The sequence below is a fragment of the Gobius niger genome (genome assembly GCF_951799975.1).
Source record: "Gobius niger genome assembly, chromosome: 15".
Lineage (NCBI taxonomy): Eukaryota > Metazoa > Chordata > Actinopteri > Gobiiformes > Gobiidae > Gobius > Gobius niger.
Genome location: NC_136866.1, coordinates 30544444 through 30568543, shown reverse-complemented (window position 1 = coordinate 30568543; position 24100 = coordinate 30544444). Strand labels below are relative to the sequence as shown.

General features: G+C 47.1%; 1 protein-coding gene across 1 annotated transcript in view; it reads left to right on the top strand.

Moving 5' to 3' along the window:
- Window positions 1-24100, top strand: part of col12a1b (collagen, type XII, alpha 1b) — a 133725-nt gene that overhangs the window by 54287 nt on the left and 55338 nt on the right. Inside the window, exons 17-30 of the mRNA XM_079572074.1 lie at window positions 2948-3134; window positions 3188-3303; window positions 6511-6640; window positions 8414-8553; window positions 8625-8754; window positions 8828-8967; window positions 10702-10831; window positions 10896-11035; window positions 15431-15560; window positions 16163-16302; window positions 16431-16560; window positions 19090-19229; window positions 19292-19421; window positions 23931-24070. Coding sequence (XP_079428200.1) covers window positions 2948-3134; window positions 3188-3303; window positions 6511-6640; window positions 8414-8553; window positions 8625-8754; window positions 8828-8967; window positions 10702-10831; window positions 10896-11035; window positions 15431-15560; window positions 16163-16302; window positions 16431-16560; window positions 19090-19229; window positions 19292-19421; window positions 23931-24070 — 1923 coding nt within the window. The remainder of the gene's footprint in view (window positions 1-2947; window positions 3135-3187; window positions 3304-6510; window positions 6641-8413; window positions 8554-8624; window positions 8755-8827; window positions 8968-10701; window positions 10832-10895; window positions 11036-15430; window positions 15561-16162; window positions 16303-16430; window positions 16561-19089; window positions 19230-19291; window positions 19422-23930; window positions 24071-24100) is intronic.

Sequence of the window (24100 nt, the reverse complement as noted above, 5' to 3'; positions counted from 1 at the left end):
AGAATGAATGGGAGAGAGTTAGTATTTTTTGGATTTATAGAGAGTTCGTATAAACTATAACACGACCCAAAGGTAGGTCACCCTCTGGCGGGACAACGTAGCTGTTCTGGGGCCCCACTTTGGGCCCCGCGGGCCCCACTTTGGGCCCCCTGATCTAGAATAAAGTCTTATTTTGAAATCTAGGAGTAAAAACAGTTGTTGGCCTTTTGTCTGCTGTTATTTCAGATTCAGATCAAGTGTTTTCTCTGTTTGGATCCAGGAGAAGTTTTATCTGACGTCAGACTGAAGGTGCTGCTTTGACTCTGGCTGATGTATTTGTTTAGGAGACGCTGAGATGTTCTGCAGTGAGAGGAGGCTCAGGCTGATGTTTAGGAGACGCTGAGATGTTCTGCAGTGAGAGGAGGCTGATGTTTAGGAGACACTGAGATGTTCTGCAGTGAGAGGAGGCTCAGCTGATGTTTAGGAGACACTGATGTTCTGCAGTGAGAGGAGGCTGATGTTTAGGAGACGCTGAGATGTTCTGCAGTGAGAGGAGGCTGATGTTTAGGAGACACTGAGATGTTCTGCAGTGAGAGGAGGCTCAGGCTCCTTGTCCTCGTCCGACTTTGCAACGTTTGGAGCCTCAGGAGTTTCTCCAAAGTGTTGAGAGAGTTTCACAGTGACATCATGTTTTCTGTCGTTTATACTGAGCTGAGGAGGATGAAGGAGTGGAGGAGGAGAGAGGAGGAGGAGGAAGAGTGAGGGAGTGAAGGACCCGCCGTGTCCTGGGTTAAACCTCTGGAGCCTGGAGGAGTCTCCGTCTGGAATGCAGCAGCAGCAGCAGCAGCAGCTTCTGTAGGAAACACTGACCCTGCCGTGTTTGAGCCGAGTCTCAGTGGAAACGTTTCAGGAGGCAAAAGTCAGACTGTGCAGAGTCGAACATCTGAAGTTTATACCATGGTCTGGGTGATACTGGACTCTGATTGGCTGGTGCATTATTTTGGTGTAACCGCACACGTAGTCCGGTAGTTAAATCACTGGGATGTCACTCCGCTGTGGCGTCGCCATAGCAACGCCTGACACAGCTGAATCAGATAAAGGCGTAATTAGTGACTGACAGGAACGTATGAGATGGATTTAGTGTTTGCTAAATGTTTGTAGAGGAGAGTGAGCAGCTAGGTTAGCTACTGTTAATAACATATGAGCTTTACATTTCTATTGGAAACGGTTAAGGCTATTCATCATTTTCAGGCGTACATAAAATGATCCTGCATTGAAGCATCTTGTCTGGATTAGTAAAGTCAAACATAAAAGTTTGAGTTGGGGGGGGCCCCAGGTGTGAGCGACTCCACCGCAGCTGTTTCCATAAACAGTTGAGCTGGTTGAGCTAGCTAGCTTTAGCTTCAGGTTAAACTTGTAAAAGGTAAATAACTCCTGCCCACGAGTGCCGCATATCGGTGTTTCCTTCCAGGGAAAAGTGTTTCCGGGTTAGTCCTGTTGTGTTGTGATTCTGTGCTGATGTTGTGTCGTTGAGCCTGACTGAGATCCTCGTAATAGCTGCGGAGAATGACTCGCTCTGAGACCAGCCTTCAGTGACCGGCTAATAACCCACACAAAATAGTCCCGTAGTCTGGCAGATTTAGTGACTTTAGTCAATGAAAAAACACATTTATTATAAATGTTGCGTTTGTGGGACCCTGGTATAAGCGGATTAAACAACGAGGAGCCGCGTTAGACGTTAGAATGCACTTCGCGGAGTAACACCACTCCACTGCACGTCGTAGTGTTCTTGACTCCGCGTCGTGCATTATAACCGTCTAATGCGGCTCCTCGTTGTTTAATCCTTACTTAAGGCCCGTCTCCCCGGCCTGGAGACTCACTGGAGACTCTCTGGAGACTCTCTGGAGTCTCCAGTGAGTCTCCAGTGAGTCTCCAGTGAGTCTCCAGTGAGTCTCCAGGCCCTTCACTCTTCACTCCGATCATTACCTGAGTCTTATGTAACATAATTAATGTCACTTTCCAGTATCTCCTCCTCCTCCTCTCTCCTCTCCTCCTTCTCCTCCTCTTCCTCTGTGTCTTCTCTCCTCCTCCTCCTCCTCCTCCTCCTCTGTCTCCTCCTCTCTCCCCCTCCCCCTCCTCTCTCCTCCTCCTCCTCTCTCCTCCTCCTCCTCCTCCTCCTCCTCCTCCCCCTCCCCCTCCCCCTCCTCCCCCTCCTCCTCCCCCTCCCCTCCTCCCTCTCCTCCTCCCCCTCCTCCTCCTTGGCAGCAGAGTCCTCAGCTCCATGTCGAGCAGAGTAAACGTCTGTAGAGCCTTTGTCTGATCACAGCCGCTGCAGATGCTGCTGATCAGCTCCAGATGTTTCTCCTCCTCTTCTTGTGTAACGTTTGCTCTGACGAGTGTGGCTGGTCTGAGTGAGAGAGTGAGTCAGAGCAGAGGAATGTGCTCCAGCATCTGCTCACATCTGCACAAACAAACACACGAGTAAACATGAGTCAGGGAATCCAGCTGAACTCAGGAGAACCGGAGATCCAGGCTCTGAGACGGAGATCCAGGCTCTGAGACGGAGATCCAGGCTCTGAGACGGAGATCCAGGCTCTGAGACGGAGATCCAGGCTCTGAGACGGAGATCCAGGCTCTGAGACGGAGATCCAGGCTCTGAGACGGAGATCCAGGCTCTGAGACGGAGATCCAGGCTCTGAAACGTCTCCTCTGTGACGGTCAGAGAGAACCGGAGATCCAGGCTCTGAGACGGAGATCCAGGCTCTGAAACAGAGATCCAGGCTCTGAGACGGAGATCCAGGCTCTGAAACGTCTCCTCTGTGACGGTCAGAGAGAACCGGAGATCCAGGCTCTGAGACGGAGATCCAGGCTCTGAAACGTCTCCTCTGTGACGGTCAGAGGGAGAACCGGAGATCCAGGCTCTGAGACGGAGATCCAGGCTCTGAAACGTCTCCTCTGTGACGGTCAGAGAGAACCGGAGATCCAGGCTCTGAAACGTCTCCTCTGTGACGGTCAGAGAGAACCGGAGATCCAGGCTCTGAGACGTCTCCTCTGTGACGGTCAGAGAGAACCGGAGATCCAGGCTCTGAGACGTCTCCTCTGTGACGGTCAGAGAGAACCGGAGATCCAGGCTCTGAGACGTCTCCTCTGTGACGGTCAGAGAGAACCGGAGATCCAGGCTCTGAGACGTCTCCTCTGTGACGGTCAGAGGGAGAACCGGAGATCCAGGCTCTGAGACGTCTCCTCTGTGACGATCAGAGAGAACCGGAGATCCAGGCTCTGAGACGTCTCCTCTGTGACGATCAGAGAGAACCGGAGATCCAGGCTCTGACACCATCAAACCACAGCCTCTGACCTCAGCTCCTGACCTTTGACCTCTCATGGTGTCCAAACAAATAAATCCTCCTAATCACTGGTTAGTTAGCATCAGAGGTCCCTATTAGTGATGCGCGGGTCAGGGTTTTTTTCAACCCGCGGGTCCCGCATACAGTGCCCGCGACCGGCATTTGTTGACCCGCCCCAACCCGCCCCGCGCTCAAAGGAGAATTTCACGACCCGAACCGCGGTCAGACCGCGGGGCCCGCGGTGGAACCCGCAACCCGCGCATCACTAGTCCCTATGCTAAAGTGGCTATGATAGTTAGCATCAGAGGTCCCTATGCTAAAGTGGCTATGATAGTTAGCACCAGAGGTCCCTATGCTAAAGTGGCTATGATAGTTAGCATCAGAGGTCCCTATGCTAAAGTGGCTATGATAGTTAGCATCAGAGGTCCCTATGCTAAAGTGGCTATGATAGTTAGCATCAGAGGTCCCTATGCTAAAGTGGCTATGATAGTTAGCATCAGAGGTCCCTATGCTAAAGTGGCTATGATAGTTAGCATCAGAGGTCCCTATGCTAAAGTGGCTATGATAGTTAGCATCAGAGGTCCCTATGCTAAAGTGGCTATGATAGTTAGCATCAGAGGTCCCTATGCTAAAGTGGCTATGATAGTTAGCATCAGAGGTCCCTATGCTAAAGTGGCTATGATAGTTAGCATCAGAGGTCCCTATGCTAAAGTGGCTATGATAGTTAGCATCAGAGGTCCCTATGTTAAAGTGGCTATGATAGTTAGCATCAGAGGTCCCTATGCTAAAGTGGCTATGATAGTTAGCATCAGAGGTCCCTATGTTAAAGTGGCTATGATAGTTAGCATCAGAGGTCCCTATGCTAAAGTGGCTATGATAGTTAGCACCAGAGGTCCCTATGCTAAAGTGGCTATGATAGTTAGCACCAGAGGTCACTATGCTAAAGTGGCTATGATAGTTAGCATCAGAGGTCCCTATGCTAAAGTGGTTATGATAGTTAGCACCAGAGGTCCCTATGCTAAAGTGGCTATGATAGTTAGCACCAGAGGTCACTATGCTAAAGTGGCTATGATAGTTAGCATCAGAGGTCCATATGCTAAAGTGGCTATGATAGTTAGCACGAGAGGTCCCTATGCTAAAGTGGCTATGATAGTTAGCACGAGAGGTCCCTATGCTAAAGTGGCTATGATAGTTAGCACCAGAGGTCCCTATGTTAAAGTGGCTATGATCGTTAGCATCAGAGGTCCCTATGCTAAAGTGGCTATGATCGTTAGCATCAGAGGTCCCTATGCTAAAGTGGCTATGATAGTTAGCATCAGAGGTCCCTATGCTAAAGTGGCTATGATAGTTAGCACCAGAGGTCCCTATGCTAAAGTGGCTATGATCGTTAGCATCAGAGGTCCCTATGCTAAAGTGGCTATGATAGTTAGCACCAGAGGTCCCTATGCTAAAGTGGCTATGATAGTTAGCACCAGAGGTCCCTATGCTAAAGTGGCTATGATAGTTAGCATCAGAGGTCCCTATGCTAAAGTGGCTATGATAGTTAGCATCAGAGGTCCCTATGCTAAAGTGGCTATGATAGTTAGCATCAGAGGTCCCTATGCTAAAGTGGCTATGATAGTTAGCATCAGAGGTCCCTATGTTAAAGTGGCTATGATAGTTAGCATCAGAGGTCCCTATGCTAAAGTGGCTATGATAGTTAGCATCAGAGGTCCCTATGTTAAAGTGGCTATGATAGTTAGCATCAGAGGTCCCTATGCTAAAGTGGCTATGATAGTTAGCACCAGAGGTCCCTATGCTAAAGTGGCTATGATAGTTAGCACCAGAGGTCACTATGCTAAAGTGGCTATGATAGTTAGCATCAGAGGTCCCTATGCTAAAGTGGTTATGATAGTTAGCACCAGAGGTCCCTATGCTAAAGTGGCTATGATAGTTAGCACCAGAGGTCACTATGCTAAAGTGGCTATGATAGTTAGCATCAGAGGTCCATATGCTAAAGTGGCTATGATAGTTAGCACGAGAGGTCCCTATGCTAAAGTGGCTATGATAGTTAGCACCAGAGGTCCCTATGCTAAAGTGGCTATGATAGTTAGCACCAGAGGTCCCTATGTTAAAGTGGCTATGATCGTTAGCATCAGAGGTCCCTATGCTAAAGTGGCTATGATCGTTAGCATCAGAGGTCCCTATGCTAAAGTGGCTATGATAGTTAGCACCAGAGGTCCCTATGCTAAAGTGGCTATGATCGTTAGCACCAGAGGTCCCTATGCTAAAGTGGCTATGATAGTTAGCATCAGAGGTCCCTATGCTAAAGTGGCTATGATAGTTAGCATCAGAGGTCCCTATGCTAAAGTGGCTATGATAGTTAGCACCAGAGGTCTCTATGCTAAAGTGGCTATGATAGTTAGCATCAAGGGTCTCTATGCTAAAGTGGCTATGATAGTTAGCATTAAAGGTCACTATGCTAAAGTGGCTATGATAGTTAGCACCAGAGGTCCCTATGCTAAAGTGGCTATGATAGTTAGCACCAGAGGTCTCTATGCTAAAGTGGCTATGATAGTTAGCATCAAGGGTCTCTATGCTAAAGTGGCTATTATAGTTAGCATTAAAGGTCACTATGCTAAAGTGGCTATGATAGTTAGCACCAGAGGTCCCTATGCTAAAGTGGCTATGATAGTTAGCACCAGAGGTCTCTATGCTAAAGTGGCTATGATAGTTAGCATCAAGGGTCCCTATGATAAAGTGGCTATGATCGTTAGCATCAGAGGTCCCTATGCTAAAGTGGCTATGATAGTTAGCACCAGAGGTCTCTATGCTAAAGTGGCTATGATAGTTAGCATCAAGGGTCTCTATGCTAAAGTGGCTATGATAGTTAGCATTAAAGGTCACTATGCTAAAGTGGCTATGATAGTTAGCACCAGAGGTTCCTATGCTAAAGTGGCTATGATAGTTAGCACCAGAGGTCTCTATGCTAAAGTGGCTATGATAGTTAGCATCAAGGGTCTCTATGCTAAAGTGGCTATGATAGTCTGTTCTCTCTGAAACAGTTTCCTCCGTGTAAACTTTCCCTCAGAGTCTCCATGTTGGACTGTCACACGTTTCCATGACAACGGGGTTCACGTCTGTCTCCGTCTGACTCCACCCCCTCGTCCTGTGACTCGCTGAAGACGGCCTTGTTTGGGTTTTGCAGGTGCAGGTCGGAGGGAAGAAGCTCGTGTCGGTGCTGCAGAAGCTCCGCCCCGACACCGACTACTCTGTGAGCGTGTCCGCGGTTTACGCCTCGGCCGTGAGCGACGCCATCACCGAGCAGGGCCGCACCAGTAAGACCCCCCATGACTGATATGTAAATGTGTAAGACCCCCCCCCCCGTCTCCATGAGGTTCACGTGGGTGTGTTTGCAGAGCCGCTGGGGGGCGTGAGGAACCTGCAGGTGCTGAATCCCACCATGACCACCCTGAACGTGCGCTGGGAGCCGGCCGAGGGCAAGGTCAAAGAGTACCGCGTCATCTACGTGCCAGCAGCAGGGGGCGCCGAGAGCATGGTGAGGGCTCAGACAAAAACACTTTCCAGGTTTTTTCACAGGGATTTTTCCAATATCTGTTTTTAGGGTCGATTTTTCTTTTGTATTTATTTTCACATTTGTTCCACATTTGTTGCTGGAGAGAAGCTCATTATTGTTTACATGTTGCTGAGCTCTAAACCAGTTTATTCAATAATACTTTTCTAACGTGTGTCTCAGGAGCAGGTGACAGGGGCCACGACCAACACGGTCCTGCGGGGCCTGACCCCCGACACGCTCTACACCGTCAGCCTGCTGCCCATCTACGCCGACGGGGAGGGCAAGGTGCAGTCGGAGAACGGGAAAACACGTGAGGAACTCCCTTAGTCTTTCTCATTCATCCCCCCCCCCCGGCCTCCCCGATCTGAGTGGTGTTCTGTTATTGGACTTCTGTGCTAGTCACGGTTTGTCCATAACGAACACCATGTTCGAGCACAAGGGTGTCCACAAGTGCACCAGGAGGTCCATGATCTGACCTCTGACTGTGTTGGGTGAAGGGGGGGGGGGGGGGGGGGAGAAGGAGTCCTACCTGGCCTTGTTGGCTTGTGGGACTCCTGAGGCAGCTGAGAGGTACCGGCAGGCCAAGCGTGCTGCGGCTCGGGCGGTCGCAGAGGCAAAAACTCGTGTCTGGGAGGAGTTCGGGGAGGCCATGGAGGAAGACTATCGGTCGGCCTCGAAGAGATTCTGGCAAACCATCCGGCGCCTCAGGAGGGGGAAGCAGTGCTTCACCAACACTGTGTACAGTGCGGGTGGGGGGCTGCTGACCTCGACTGGGGATGTCGTCGGGCGGGGGAAGGAGGACTTCGAGGACCTCCTCAATCCCACCGTCATGTCTTCCGATGGGGAAGCAGAGGCTGGGGACTCGGAGGGGGGACACCTCCCTAGGGAGGTGCTCCAGGCAGGTCCTAGTGGGACAAGGCGTCATGGAAGGCCCAGGACACGCTGGTGGGACAAAGTCTCTGAGCTGGCCTGGTGTCGCCTCGGGGTCAGAACATCTGGAGGGGGTGTGTGTGGATCGGGACGTCTGGGCAAAATGGATGGATGAATTTCATCCCCTTTTCCCCGAGTATAAACCCGTGAGGCGCAGGAGGCGCTGCTCGTCTTTGGTCGTGCAATGGTTTTGTTGTAAATCTTTGCGTGAGTCTGAATGAGGGCCGCACCAGGAAGACCCCCCCCCCCCCCCTCAGTCTCCATGAGGTTCACGTGGGGGTGTTTGCAGTAAGACGTGGGTGTGTTGCAGTCAGACCCCCCCGGTCTCCATGAGGTTCACGTGGGTGTGTTTGCAGTAAGACGTGGGTGTGTTGCAGTCAGACCCCCCCGGTCTCCATGAGGTTCACGTGGGGGTGTTTGCAGTCAGACGTGGGGGTGTTTGCAGTCAGACCCCCCAGTCTCCATGAGGTTTACGTGGGGGTGTTTGCAGTCAGACCCCCCCGGTCTCCATGAGGTTCACGTGGGGGTGTTTGCAGTCAGACGTGGGGGTGTTTGCAGTCAGACCCCCTCAGTCTCCCTGATGTTCACGTGGGTGTGTTTGCAGAGCCGCTGGGGGGCGTGAGGAACCTGCAGGTGCTGAATCCCACCATGACCACCCTGAACGTGCGCTGGGAGCCGGCCGAGGGCAAGGTCAAAGAGTACCGCGTCATCTATGTGCCGGCAGCAGGGGGCGCCGAGAGCATGGTGAGGGGTCCGTGTGTCTCTCAGGCTGCGTCCTGTTGACGTGTTTGTAACAGCGCCCCCTTGTGTCTCAGGAGCAGGTGACGGCGGGCACCACCACCACGGTCCTGCGGGGCCTGACCCCCGACACGCTCTACACCGTCAGCCTGCTGCCCATCTACGCCGACGGGGAGGGCAAGGTGCAGTCGGAGAACGGGAAAACACGTGAGGAACTCTCTTCTTCTTCTTCTTCTTCCCCACTGTGTGAGAGTCAGACTGAGGTTGTGATGTTCCTCAGGGCCTCTGGGCGGAGTGAAGAACCTCCGCGTGACCAACCCCACCATGACCTCGCTGGACGTGGACTGGGAGCCAGCAGATGGCGCCGTCAGGCTCTACAAGGTGTTCTACGTCCCCACGGCCGGAGGCAAAGAGGAAATGGTGAGGAGGAAGATCTACAGGCGACTGCAGTGAAGATGGTTTGTGACGAGTGTGGGCAGAGCAGCTTCACAGAGTCGCCCGCACAGAAGTGACACATTTTAACCCCTTAACTCCCGCCTGAACCGAGCACATTTTCTCTAGTTTGGCTTTACCCCAATCAAAAAGCTTCTGGAAAAAAGATGAGAAAATAGCAACAGAACTGAGACGAAAACAATGATGAAGATATGACAAAAAAGAGAGAAAACTTAGAGAAAAAAATGACAAAAAATTGACAAAAAATGACAAAAATTTGACAAAAAAATTGACAAAAAATGGACAAAAAAATGACAAAAAATTGACAAAAAATTGACCAAAAATTGACAAAAATTGACAAAAAATTGACAAAAAATTGACAAAAAATTGACAAAAAATTGACAAAAATTGACAAAAAATTGACAAAAAAACTGACAAAAACTGACAAAAAATTGACAAAAATGGACAAAAACTGACAAAAAAATTGACAAAAAATGACGAAAAAATGATGAACATTTGACAAAAAGTAAGTTTATTACTGATGTTATAACATGTGCTCAGGAGCAGCTGTGTTTATTACAGATGTTATAACGTGCTCTCTGGTCGCCCTCAGGAGCAGATGTGTTTATTACAGATGTTATAACGTGCTCTCTCCGGTCCCCCTCAGGAGCAGATGTGTTTATTACAGATGTTATAACGTGCTCTCTCTGGTCGCCCTCAGGAGCAGCTGTGTTTATTACTCATGTTATAACGTGTCGTCCTCAGGAGCAGATGTGTTTATTACAGATGTTATAACGTGTCGTCCTCAGGAGCAGCTGTGTTTATTACAGATGTTATAACGTGTCCTCAGGAGCAGCTGTGTTTATTACAGATGTTAAAACGCGCTCTCTGGTCGCCCTCAGGAGCAGCTGTGTTTATTACAGATGTTATAACGTGCTCTCTGGTCGCCCTCAGGAGCAGCTGTGTTTATTACAGATGTTAAAACGCGCTCTCTGGTCCCCCTCAGGAGCAGCTGTGTTTATTACAGATGTTATAACGTGCTCTCTGGTCGCCCTCAGGAGCAGCTGTGTTTATTACTCATGTTATAACGTGTCGTCCTCAGGAGCAGCTGTGTTTATTACAGATGTTAAAACGCGCTCTCTGGTCCCCCTCAGGAGCAGCTGTGTTTATTACAGATGTTATAACGTGTGCTCAGGAACAGCTGTGTTTATTACAGATGTTATAACGTGCTCTCTGGTCCCCCTCAGGAGCAGCTGTGTTTATTACAGATGTTATAACGTGCTCTCTGGTCGCCCTCAGGAGCAGCTGTGTTTATTACTCATGTTATAACGTGTCGTCCTCAGGAGCAGCTGTGTTTATTACAGATGTTAAAACGCGCTCTCTGGTCCCCCTCAGGAGCAGCTGTGTTTATTACAGATGTTATAACGTGTGCTCAGGAACAGCTGTGTTTATTACAGATGTTATAACGCGCTCTCTGGTCCCCCTCAGGAGCAGCTGTGTTTATTACAGATGTTATAACATGCTCTCTGGTCCCCCTCAGGAGCAGCTGTGTTTATTACAGATGTTATAACGTGTCCTCAGGAGCAGCTGTGTTTATTACAGATGTTATAACGTGTGCTCTCTCTGGTCCCCCTCAGGAGCAGCTGTGTTTATTACAGATGTTATAACGTGTCCTCAGGTGCAGATGTGTTTATTACAGATGTTATAACGTGTCCTCCTCAGGAGCAGATGCCGGCCTCCTCCACCTCCACGGTGCTCAGGAACCTCCTCCCCGACACGCCGTACACGGTGTCGGTGCTGCCCGTGTACCCGGCGCGCGAGGGCCGGCGTCAGAGCGAGGACGGGCGGACGCGTGAGTGGACGAGTCTCCTGTTCGTCCTCGTCCTCGTGAGGTTTAACGTGTCTTTGCTCCTCAGTTCCTCTGGGCGGCGTGGAGGGCATGAAGGTCTCCAACCCCACCATCACCACGCTCACCGTCACCTGGAGCCCAGCAGGGGGCAACGTCCAGGGCTACAAGGTCATCTACGTCCCCACGGGCGGCGGGCTGGAGGTCGTGGTCAGTGCTCAATCAGTTACTTCTACGCATCAGCCAATCAGCATCACTCTCTCACTTCCTGGAAAAACACACGAGAGCAGGATCTAAATCATGAACTCACGTCTGTGTCGGCTCTCGGTCGTACAGGAGTTCAGTAAAGGTTCTTGAGTCCTCGTCTGTCCTCTGTAGTTGAAATGTCGAATGTTTCTTCCTCAGCGACACTAAGGTTCAGCTCAGATAAAAACCACAGGGAGGAGTTTAGCTCGGCTCCTCCCCTCTAGTAAAGGCTCCTCTCACATCTGTGTAGTTCTAAGTCCTAACGACTGAGCTCACGCCTGAGGTTAAGTCTAAGGTGAAGACGAGGCTTCTTTGACTCCTCGTTCAAGCCCCTCCATGAACAGGAGTGAAGGTCTTCTAGTTTACAGAAACCTCAGACCTGGAGGCTCTGAAACTCAGCCCAGGAGAGGAGATTATTGCGTTTTTCTCACATTTTTAGGCACTTTTTTGTCATTTATTTTTGTCATTTCTTGATTTTTTTGTCTTTTTTTCTTGATTTTTTTTGTCTTTTTTTGTGTCTTTTTTCTTCCTTTTTTGTCATTTTTCTTGATTTTTTTTTTGTCTTTTTTTCTTGATTTTTTTTCTTGATTATTTTTTCTTTTTTCTTGATTTTTTTTGTCTTTTTTTCTTGATTTTTTTGTCTTTTTTCTTGATTTTTTTTTCTTTTTTCTTGATTATTTTTTCTTTTTTCTTGATTTTTTTTGTCTTTTTTTCTTGATTTTTTTGTCTTTTTTCTTGATTATTTTTTCTTTTTTCTTGATTATTTTTTCTTTTTTCTTGATTTTTTTTGTCTTTTTTTCTTGATTTTTTTGTCTTTTTTCTTGATTTTTTTGTCTTTTTTTGTGTCTTTTTTCTTCCTTTTTTGTCATTTTTCTTGATTTTTTTTGTCTTTTTTTCTTGATTTTTTTTTGTCTTTTTTTCTTGATTTTTTTTTTGTCTTTTTTTCTTGATTTTTTTTTTCTTATTTCTTGATTATTTTTTCTTTTTTCTTGATTTTTTTTTGTCTTTTTTTCTTGATTTTTTTTCTTTTTTTCTTGATTATTTTTTCTTATTTCTTGATTTTTTTTCTTTTTTCTTGATTTTTTTTGTCTTTTTTCTTGATTTTTTTGTCTTTTTTCTTGATTTTTTTTCCCTTTTTTCATCATTTTTTTCTTCATTTTTTCGTCCCTTTTTTGTTTTTTGGTAATTTTTTTTGTCTTTTTTCAGTCATTTTTTGTCACTATTTGGTCTCTATTTTGCCGCTTTGTAGAAGAAGCTTTGAGCTGGTTGAGCTGGAGAACATGTGCCCGGTCCGGGTGGAGGTTCACAGGTTAACTCTCTGCATTAGTATCTCTCTCCTCCGTGTTTAAAGGTAAAAACAGCTTCAGACGTGTTTTCCGTGTCCTGTGAGTCTGAACAGAGCGTTTCAAAGCCGTGTCTGTTTTGGTGAATCTGTCGACAGTTGGTTTTTGTGAAATAACTCTGTCTCTGCGTTCGCTCCGTCGGCGAGTCTGATCTCGGCCTCGGCTGATTCTCGGCTCAGTTTAATCATCGCGGCGCTCGCAGCTAAAGACACCTCTCAACAGCAAACGCTTCAGACGCACTTTACTCCACCGCACTGATCCACCTCACTGATCCACCGCACGCCACGGTCTGAACACGTCCTCAGGAATAAGTGCTTTTACACTTCGGCCGGTGGAGAATAAAGCCAGTTCTGTAGGAGTTTATTCTGTTTCCATCAGTCTCTGGATCCTGACACCAACAATGGGGATGTTTTCCCCATTTAAAGCCGGAAAAAGTAAAACTGGATAAAAATTGAACCAAAATTTGAGCTGAAACAACCAGGTGACTTCCTTTGATCCTGTCCCTGGACCAACGGCCCCAACAGTCAAGGGCCCCCACAAACTAACCCGTTATCTGTAAGCCTGGATCAAACGCTTGATATTCACAGTCTGCAATTACACCGTGTCTCCACTAATGCTCTGTGGCGCTGGTGAGCCTCTCCTGCTGCTGCTTTAGTGAGTCCTGCTCAATGGCCGCTGGCTGCCCTGCTTTTTGTCCACGAACGTGGGGGCCGCCATTGCTGTAGTACCTCCATATCGCCGCTAGGCCCCCACTGAAAAGCATTGGAGTTTAGACACGTTAAAAACTACTTTAATGCCTGGTTTCAATGTTTTCAAACCTAGACTGGGCTGATCTTCCTCCTGAGATAACGCTGGGTTAATAACAATATATGAAACCAGGCTGGTTTTCGTAATATGAATTTTTGAAATCTGGTACTTAATGAGGCTCGGACTGTTAGCATTGGAGCAGCGCGAGCTACACGTCACGCAAGGGCGGAGTCTACGGTGAAGATCCCGCCCTTATGTCCTTTTTAGGAACATGCTTCGTCAGAGCTGGGGAGGAGGAGTCTGTAAATCCTCCATGACCTCCCCCTCGACCGTGGTCATTCTGGTAAACGGGGAGGAGTGAGCAGAAGACGTTTTTTCTACAGTCTATGTTCCTGCTTCCCTAATGTTCATTAATAATGAGCAGGACAGACTTTTTACTCATGGCTCCACCAGATTCTATTTTATAACAGTGAACTCCTGCCCAAACCACGCCCTCTCTCCCAGTGCGCAGTACACAGGGCGGCCACCAGGGGGCCCCTTGGTACCTTTGTATGTCGTTGGACACGAGGAAATCCACCACCTGCTTTTCCGCAGAGCTCACCTCCAGCTCGCCTGGATCTGCCCCGCCGCCAGCCCCCACAGCATGAGCGTATGAGCGGGGTTTGATTTTTAATCCAGTCACAATTACATCATTGAGTCTTGAGTATTGTTCCAGATACTCTACTTTTTTTCCAACACTGATATCTTTTTGTCCTTTTCCTCGATACGCACACGTAGCTCTGACACTTCCTCCACAAGTTTCAGAATCTTGTCCTGTTTATCCTTTATATCACTTACGTCCTGCGAGAGAAAGTCAAGAGCTTTTTTAATATCCTCCACCTCCTCCATAGCCCGAGATTTATTTGGCATAATGTTGAGCGTAATGTTGAGCGGCGACGTCAGGTTAGCTGCTGCTGTTGTTGATGTTGATGCTTAGCTACCACGTCCGACTAGCTGATGAAGCTAGCTAGTTCCTCACATCGCACTCGTCCAAATGTCCTTTATGTTTAGAATATCCAAGCGTCGGTTAATGTCCGTAACTCCTTCACATCGACGAAATCCGTAACCAAGTCTCTAATTATAATAATCCAGTGAATCAAGCACTACAACAGAGATTCAAGCAACGCGCAACCTTTGCCTCGCCGCTGCCGAGCACACGCTCTGTTTGTGAACGTCTGACGAGGAACTTTCTCCCATTTTCGTCTTTTCTCAGGTCCTAAACTCGTAAACTATCGTTGACAAAAGCAGCTCTGATTTGAGTTTACCGACACCAGCAAAACCTAAGTAAGGATTAAACAACGAGGAGCCGTGCATTCGACGGTTATAATGCACGACGCGGAGTCAAGAACACCACGACGCGCAGTGCAGTGTTGTTCCTCCTGCTTTATAACGTCTAACGCGGCTCCTCGTTGTTTAATCCGCTTATACCAGGGTCCCACAAACCTAACATTTATAATAAATGTGTTTTTCATTGACTAAAGTCACTAAATCTGCCAGACTACGGGACTATTTTGTGTGGGTTATTAGCCGGTCACTGAAGGCTGGTCTCAGAGCGAGTCATTCTCCGCAGCTATTACGAGGATCTCAGTCAGGCTCAACGACACAACATCAGCACAGAATCACAACACAACAGGACTAACCCGGAAACACTTTTCCCTGGAAGGAAACACCGATATGCGGCACTCGTGGGCAGGAGTTATTTACCTTTTACAAGGTTTAACCTGAAGCTAAAGCTAGCTAGCTCAACCAGCTCAACTGTTTATGGAAACAGCTGCGGTGGAGTCGCTCACACCTGGGCCCCCCCAACTCAAACTTTTATGTTTGACTTTACTAATCCAGACAAAGATGCTTCAATGCAGGATCATTTTATGTACGCCTGAAAATGATGAATAGCCTTAACCGTTTCCAATAGAAATGTAAAGCTCATATGTTATTAACAGTAGCTAACCTAGCTGCTCACTCTCCTCTACAAACATTTAGCAAACACTAAATCCATCTCATACGTTCCTGTCAGTCACTAATTACGCCTTTATCTGATTCAGCTGTGTCAGGCGTTGCTATGGCGACGCCACAGCGGAGTGACATCCCAGTGATTTAACTACCGGACTACGTGTGCGGTTATACCAAAATAATGCACCAGCCAATCAGAATCCAGTATTCACCCAGACCATGGTATAAACGTATTTAACTTCACGGTCTCAGCCTCTAACCCTGTGCCTGTGGCCTTCAGGAGCAGGTCTCGGAGAGCACCACGAGGACGCTCCTGGAGAAGCTGCTGCCGGACACTGAGTACACGGTGACGGTGGTGCCGGTGTACGCGGAGGGCGACGGGCCGAGCCTGACGGACCAGGGCAAGACCCGTGAGTACAACCCCCCAGGACTGACCCAGACAACCCCCCAGGACTGACCCAGACAAACCCCCCAGGACTGACCACAGAGACCCAGACAAACCCCCCAGGACTGACCCAGACAAACCCCCAGGACTGACCACAGTGACCCAGACAAACCCCCCAGGACTGACCACAGTGACCCAGACAAACCCCCCAGGACTGACCACAGTGACCCAGACAAACCCCCCAGGACTGACCACAGTGACCCAGACAAACCCCCAGGACTGACCACAGTGACCCAGACAAACCCCCAGGACTGACCACAGTGACCCAGACAAACCCCCCAGGACTGACCACAGTGACCCAGACAAACCCCCCAGGACTGACCACAGTGACCCAGACAAACCCCCAGGACTGACCACAGTGACCCAGACAAACCCCCCAGGACTGACCACAGTGACCCAGACAAACCCCCCAGGACTGACCACAGTGACCCAGACAAACCCCCCAGGACTGACCACAGTGACCCAGACAAACCCCCCAGGACTGACCACAGTGACCCAGACAAACCCGCCCCAGGACTGACCACAGTGACCCAGACTCTTTAACTCTGTCTCCCGCGCTGCCTTCAGGGCCCCTGGGATTCGCCAGGAACCTGCAGGTGACCGACCCGACCACCAGCTCCCTGAACGTGCGCTGGGACGCGGCCGAGGGGAACGTCCGCGAGTACATCGTCATCTGGGTCCCGGCGGCCGGAGGAGACCAGGACGTGGTCAGTGAGAGTTCAGGAGAGCGGACGATGGATTTGTCTCGTCTTAAATCAGTCAGAATGAACTGTGTTGAAGTTGTTTCGTCTCATAATCCCGTTGACTCAGATGCCCTTCCTCCCTCTCTGTCCAGGACCAGGTGAGCGGCACCACCACCTCCACCGTCCTGAAGAGCCTGGAGGCCAACACCGAGTACACGGTGACTGTGGTCCCCGTGTACCACGAGATGGAGGGAAAACCCATGTCTGAGAACGGAAAGACCAGTGAGTCCAGCTCCACTGAATATGCACCTTTATCTATCCACTTTTACACTGGTCACGCCTTCATCATTAGCCCCATTAGCCTCATTAGCTTCATTAGCCTCATTAGTCTCATTAGCTTCATTAGCCTCATTAGCTTCATTAGCTTCATTAGCCTCATTAGCTTCATTAGCCTCATTAGTCTCATTAGCCTCATTAGCTTCATTAGCCTCATTAGCTTCATTAGCCTCATTAGCTTCATTAGCCTCATTAGTCTCATTAGCCTCATTAGCTTCATTAGCCTCATTAGCTTCATTAGCTTCATTAGCTTCATTAGCCTCATTAGCTTCATTAGCCTCATTAGTCTCATTAGCCTCATTAGCTTCATTAGCCTCATTAGCTTCATTAGCCTCATTAGCTTCATTAGCCTCATTAGCGTCATTAGCGTCATTAGCTTCATTAGCGTCATTAGCTTCATTAGCCTCATTAGCCCCATTAGCCTCATTAGCCTCATTAGCCTCATTAACCTCATTAGCCTCATTAGCGTCATTAGCCTCATTAGCCTCATTAGCGTCATTAGCGTCATTAGCTTCATTAGCGTCATTAGCTTCATTAGCGTCATCACCTTCATTAGCCTCATTAGCCTCATTAGTCTCATTAGCTTCATTAGCGTCATTAGCTTCATTAGCCTCATTAGCCTCATTAGCCCCATTAGCCTCATTAGTGTCATTAGCCTCATTAGCCTCATTAGTCTCATTAGCCTCATTAGCCCCATTAGCCTCATTAGCCTCATTAGTCTCATTAGCCTCATTAGCCCCATTAGCTTCATTAGCGTCATTAGCTTCATTAGCGTCATTAGCTTCATTAGCCTCATTAGCTTCATTAGCCTCATTAGCTTCATTAGCCTCATTAGCCTCATTAGTCTCATTAGCTTCATTAGTCTCATTAGCCTCATGAGCCTCATTAGCCTCATTAGCCTCATTAGTCTCATTAGCTTCATTAGTCTCATTAGCCTCATGAGCCCCATTAGCCTCATTAACCTCATTAACCTCATTAGCCCCATTAGTCTCATTAGCCTCATTAGCTCCATTAGTCTCATTAGCTTCATTAGTCTCATTAGCCTCATGAGCCTCATTAGCCTCATTAGCCTCATTAGTCTCATTAGCTTCATTAGTCTCATTAGCCTCATGAGCCCCATTAGCCTCATTAACCTCATTAACCTCATTAGCCTCATTAGCCTCATTAGCCCCATTAGCTTCATTAGCCCCATTAGCTCCATTAGTCTCATTAGCCCCATTAGCCCCATTAGTCTCATTAGCCTCATTAGTCTCATTAGCTTCATTAGCCCCATTAGCTCCATTAGTCTCATTAGCTTCATTAGCCCCATTAGCTCCATTAGTCTCATTAGCTCCATTAGCTCCATTAGTCTCATTAGCTTCATTAGTCTCATTAGCTTCATTAGCCCCATTAGCTCCATTAGTCTCATTAGCTTCATTAGCCCCATTAGCTCCATTAGTCTCATTAGCCTCATTAACCTCATTAACCTCATTAGCTTCATTAGCCTCATTAGCTTCATTAGCTTCATTAGCGTCATTAGCTTCATTAGCGTCATTAGCTTCATTAGCGTCATTAGCGCCATTAGCTTCATTAGTGTCATTAGCGTCATTAGCTTCATTAGCGTCATTAGCTTCATTAGCTTCATTAGCCTCAATAGCTTCATTAGCACCATTAGCCTCATTAGCGTCATTAGCTTCATTAGCGTCATTAGCTTCATTAGCGTCATTAGCTTCATTAGCGTCATTAGCGCCATTAGCTTCATTAGTGTCATTAGCGTCATTAGCTTCATTAGCGTCATTAGCTTCATTAGCGTCATTAGCTTCATTAGCCTCATTAGCCTCATTAGTCTCATTAGCCTCATTAGCTTCATTAGCCCCATTAGCCTCATTAGCCTCATCAGCCTCATTAGCCTCATTAGCCTCATTAGTCTCATTAGCCTCATTAGCCTCATTAGCCTCATTAACCCCATTAGCCTCATTAGCCTCATCAGCCCCATTAGCCTCATTAGCGTCATCACCTTCATTAGCCTCATCAGCCCCATTAGCCTCATTAGCCTCATTAGCCTCATCAGCCTCATCAGCCCCATTAGCCCCAGTCTCATTAGCCCCATTAGCCTCATCAGCCCCATTAGCCTCATTAGCCCCAGTCTCATTAGCCCCAGTCTCATCAGCCCCATTAGCCTCATTAGCCCCAGTCTCATTAGCCTCATCAGCCTCATTAGCCTCATTAGCTTCTTTAGCCTCGTTAGCCTCATTAGCTTCATTAGCCTCATTAGCCTCATTAGTCTCATTAGCTTCATTAGCCTCATTAACCCCATTAGCCCCATTAGCCTCATTAGCCCCTTTAGCCTCATCAGCCCCATTAGCCTCATTAGCGTCATTAGCTTCATTAGCCCCGCCTCTCGGTCCACGCTGATTGGGCTGAACCACCTTGAGCTCAGAGAGTCTTCAGAGTCAGATGTTCTGTCGTCTGATCTTGGTGCTTCTCCGTCCTCAGACCCTCTGGGGGGAGTGAAGAACCTCCAGGTGACCGACCCGACCGTGTCCACCCTGAACGTGCGCTGGGAGGCGGCGCCCGGGAACGTGCGCAGCTACAGAGTCCTGTACGCGGCTCGACCCGGCGGAGACGAGAAGACGGTAGGACGTCCTCAGTGTCTCCCACACGCCTCACAGCTCTGACCCGTCCTTCTGCTCCTCAGGAGGAGGTCTCAGGAGGAACCACCTCCACCGTCCTGCGCGGCCTGGACCCCGACACCGTCTACAGCGTCGCCCTGGTCCCCATTTACCCCGACGTGGAGGGTCTGAGGCAGGAGGAGACGGGCAAGACCAGTGAGTCCAGATCCACCAAACATTTATTTATCCACTTTTTACATGAGACCAGTGAGTCCAGATCCACAAACATTTATTATCCACTTTTTACATGAGACCAGTGAGTCCAGATCCACAAACATGTATTATCCACTTTTTACATGAGACTAGTGAGTCCAGATCCACCAAACATGTATTATCCACTTTTTACATGAGACCAGTGGGTCCAGATCCACCAAACGTTTATTTATCCACTTTTTACATGAGTCCGAGACCAGTGAGTCCAGATCCACCAACATTTATTTATCCACTTTTTACATGAGTCCGAGACCAGTGAGTCCAGATCCACCAAACATTTATTTATCCACTTTTTACATGAGTCCGAGACCAGTGAGTCCAGATCCACCAACATTTATTTATCCACTTTTTACATGAGTCCGAGACCAGTGAGTCCAGATCCACCAAACGTTTATTTATCCACTTTTTACATGAGTCCGAGACCAGTGAGTCCAGATCCACCAAACGTTTATTTATCCACTTTTTACATGAGTCCGAGACCAGTGAGTCCAGATCCACCAAACGTTTATTTATCCACTTTTTACATGAGTCCGAGACCAGTGAGTCCAGATCCACCAAACGTTTATTTATCCACTTTTTACATGAGTCCGAGACCAGTGAGTCCAGATCCACCAAACGTTTATTTATCCACTTTTTACATGAGTCCGAGACCAGTGAGTCCAGATCCACCAACATTTATTTATCCACTTTTTACATGAGTCCGAGACCAGTGAGTCCAGATCCACCAAACATTTATTTATCCGCTTTTTACATGAGTCTGAGACCAGTGAGTCCAGATCCACCAAACATTTATTTATCCACTTTTTACAGGAGTCCGAGACCAGTGAGTCCAGATCCAACAACCGTTTATTTATCCACTTTTTACATGAGACCAGTGAGTCCAGATCCACAAACATTTATTTATCCACTTTTTATATGAGTCCGAGACCAGTGAGTCCAGATCCAGCAAACATTTATTTATCCACTTTTTACATGAGACCAGTGAGTCCAGATCCACCAAACATTTATTTATCCACTTTTTACACGAGTCTGAGACCAGTGAGTCCAGATCCACAAACATTTATTTATCCACTTTTTACATGAGACCAGTGAGTCCAGATCCACCAAACGTTTATTTATCCACTTTTTACATGAGTCTGAGACCAGTGAGTCCAGATCCACCAAACGTCTATTTATCCACTTTTTACATGAGACCAGTGAGTCCAGATCCACCAAACATGTATTATCCACTTTTTACACGAGTCCGAGACCAGTGAGTCCAGATCCACAAACATTTATTTATCCACTTTTTACATGAGACCAGTGAGTCCAGATCCACCAAACATTTATTTATCCACTTTTTACACGAGTCCGAGACCAGTGAGTCCAGATCCACCAAACATTTATTTATCCACTTTTTACATGAGACCAGTGAGTCCAGATCCACCAAACATTTATTTATCCACTTTTTACATGAGTCCGAGACCAGTGAGTCCAGATCCACCAAACATTTATTTATCCACTTTTTACATGAGACCAGTGAGTCCAGATCCACCAAACGTTTATTTATCCACTTTTTACATGAGACCAGTGAGTCCAGATCCACCAAACATTTATTTATCCACTTTTTACACGAGACCAGTGAGTCCAGATCCACCAAACGTTTATTTATCCACTTTTTACACGAGACCAGTGAGTCCAGATCCACCAAACATTTATTTATCCACTTTTTACACGAGTCCGAGACCAGTGAGTCCAGATCCACCAAACATGTATTTATCCACTTTTTACACGAGTCTGAGACCACTGAGTCCAGATCCACCAAACATGTATTTATCCACTTTTTACACGAGTCCGAGACCAGTGAGTCCAGATCCACCAAACGTTTATTTGTCCACTTTTTACATGAGTCCGAGACCAGTGAGTCCAGATCCACCAAACGTTTATTTATCCACTTTTTACATGAGACCAGTGAGTCCAGATCCACCAAACGTTTATTTATCCACTTTTTACACGAGTCTGAGACCACTGAGTCCAGATCCACCAAACATGTATTTATCCACTTTTTACACGAGTCCGAGACCAGTGAGTCCAGATCCACCAAACGTTTATTTATCCACTTTTTACACGAGTCCGAGACCAGTGAGTCCAGATCCACCAACATTTATTTATCCACTTTTTACACGAGTCCGAGACCAGTGAGTCCAGATCCACCAAACGTTTATTTATCCACTTTTTACACGAGTCCGAGACCAGTGAGTCCAGATCCACCAAACGTTTATTTATCCACTTTTTACACGAGTCCGAGACCAGTGAGTCCAGATCCACCAACATTTATTTATCCACTTTTTACACGAGTCCGAGACCAGTGAGTCCAGATCCACCAAACGTTTATTTATCCACTTTTTACACGAGTCCGAGACCAGTGAGTCCAGATCCACCAAACATTTATTTATCCGCTTTTTACATGAGTCCGAGACCAGTGAGTCCAGATCCACCAAACATTTATTTATCCACTTTTTACACGAGTCTGAGACCAGTGAGTCCAGATCCACCAAACGTTTTTTTATCCACTTTTTACACGAGTCCGAGACCAGTGAGTCCAGATCCACCAACATTTATTTATCCACTTTTTACATGAGACCAGTGAGTCCAGATCCACCAAACGTTTATTTATCCACTTTTTATATGAGTCCGAGACCAGTGAGTCCAGATCCACAAACATTTATTTATCCACTTTTTACATGAGACCAGTGAGTCCAGATCCACAAACATTTATTTATCCACTTTTTACACGAGTCCGAGACCAGTGAGTCCGGATCCACCAACATTTATTTATCCACTTTTTACATGAGACCAGTGAGTCCAGATCCACCAAACGTTTATTTATCCACTTTTTACATGAGACCAGTGAGTCCAGATCCACCAAACGTTTATTTATCCACTTTTTACATGAGACCAGTGAGTCCAGATCCACCAAACATTTATTTATCCACTTTTTACATGAGACCAGTGAGTCCAGATCCACCAAACGTTTATTTATCCACTTTTTACATGAGACCAGTGAGTCCAGATCCACCAAACATTTATCCACTTTTTACATGAGTCTGAAACCAGTGAGTCCAGATCCACCAAACATTTATTTATCCACTTTTTACATGAGACCAGTGAGTCCAGATCCACCAAACATTTATTTATCCACTTTTTACACGAGTCCGAGACCAGTGAGTCCAGATCCACCAAACATTTATTTATCCACTTTTTACATGAGACCAGTGAGTCCAGATCCACCAAACATTTATTTATCCACTTTTTACACGAGTCCGAGACCAGTGAGTCCAGATCCACCAACATTTATTTATCCACTTTTTACACGAGTCCGAGACCAGTGAGTCCAGATCCACCAACATTTATTTATCCACTTTTTACACGAGTCCGAGACCAGTGAGTCCAGATCCACCAAACATTTATTTATCCACTTTTTATATGAGTCTGAGACCAGTGAGTCCAGATCCACCAACATTTATTTATCCACTTTTTACATGAGTCTGAGACCAGTGAGTCCAGATCCACAAACATTTATTTATCCACTTTTTACACGAGTCCGAGACCAGTGAGTCCAGATCCACCAACATTTATTTATCCACTTTTTACACGAGTCCGAGACCAGTGAGTCCAGATCCACCAACATTTATTTATCCACTTTTTACACGAGTCCGAGACCAGTGAGTCCAGATCCACCAAACGTTTATTTATCCACTTTTTACACGAGTCCGAGACCAGTGAGTCCAGATCCACCAACATTTATTTATCCACTTTTTACATGAGACCAGTGAGTCCAGATCCACCAAACGTTTATTTATCCACTTTTTACACGAGTCCGAGACCAGTGAGTCCAGATCCACCAAACATTTATTTATCCACTTTTTACATGAGACCAGTGAGTCCAGATCCACCAACATTTATTTATCCACTTTTTACACGAGTCCGAGACCAGTGAGTCCAGATCCACCAAACATTTATTTATCCACTTTTTACATGAGACCAGTGAGTCCAGATCCACCAAACGTTTATTTATCCACTTTTTACATGAGACCAGTGAGTCCAGATCCACCAAACATTTATTTATCCACTTTTTACATGAGACCAGTGAGTCCAGATCCACCAAACATTTATTTATCCACTTTTTACATGAGACCAGTGAGTCCAGATCCACTAAACATTTATTTATCCACTTTTTACACGAGTCCGAGACCAGTGAGTCCAGATCCACCAAACATTTATTTATCCACTTTTTACATGAAACCAGTGAGTCCAGATCCACCAAACGTTTATTTATCCACTTTTTACACGAGTCCGAGACCAGTGAGTCCAGATCCACCAAACATGTATTTATCCACGTTTTACACGAGTTACTCTGATTCCATTTCGGAGACAGGAAGTGATCTCGAACCGTTTCCTGTTTCCTGTCAGAGCCGCTCGGCGCCGTGAAGAACCTGCGAGTGACCGACCCGACCTTCAGCTCCCTGCGCGTCTCCTGGACTCCAGCAGAGGGCGACGTGCGGCAGTACAGGCTCCAGTACGTGCCCACGGCAGGAGGAGAAGAACGCATGGTACGAAGAATACTACTACTACTACTGCTA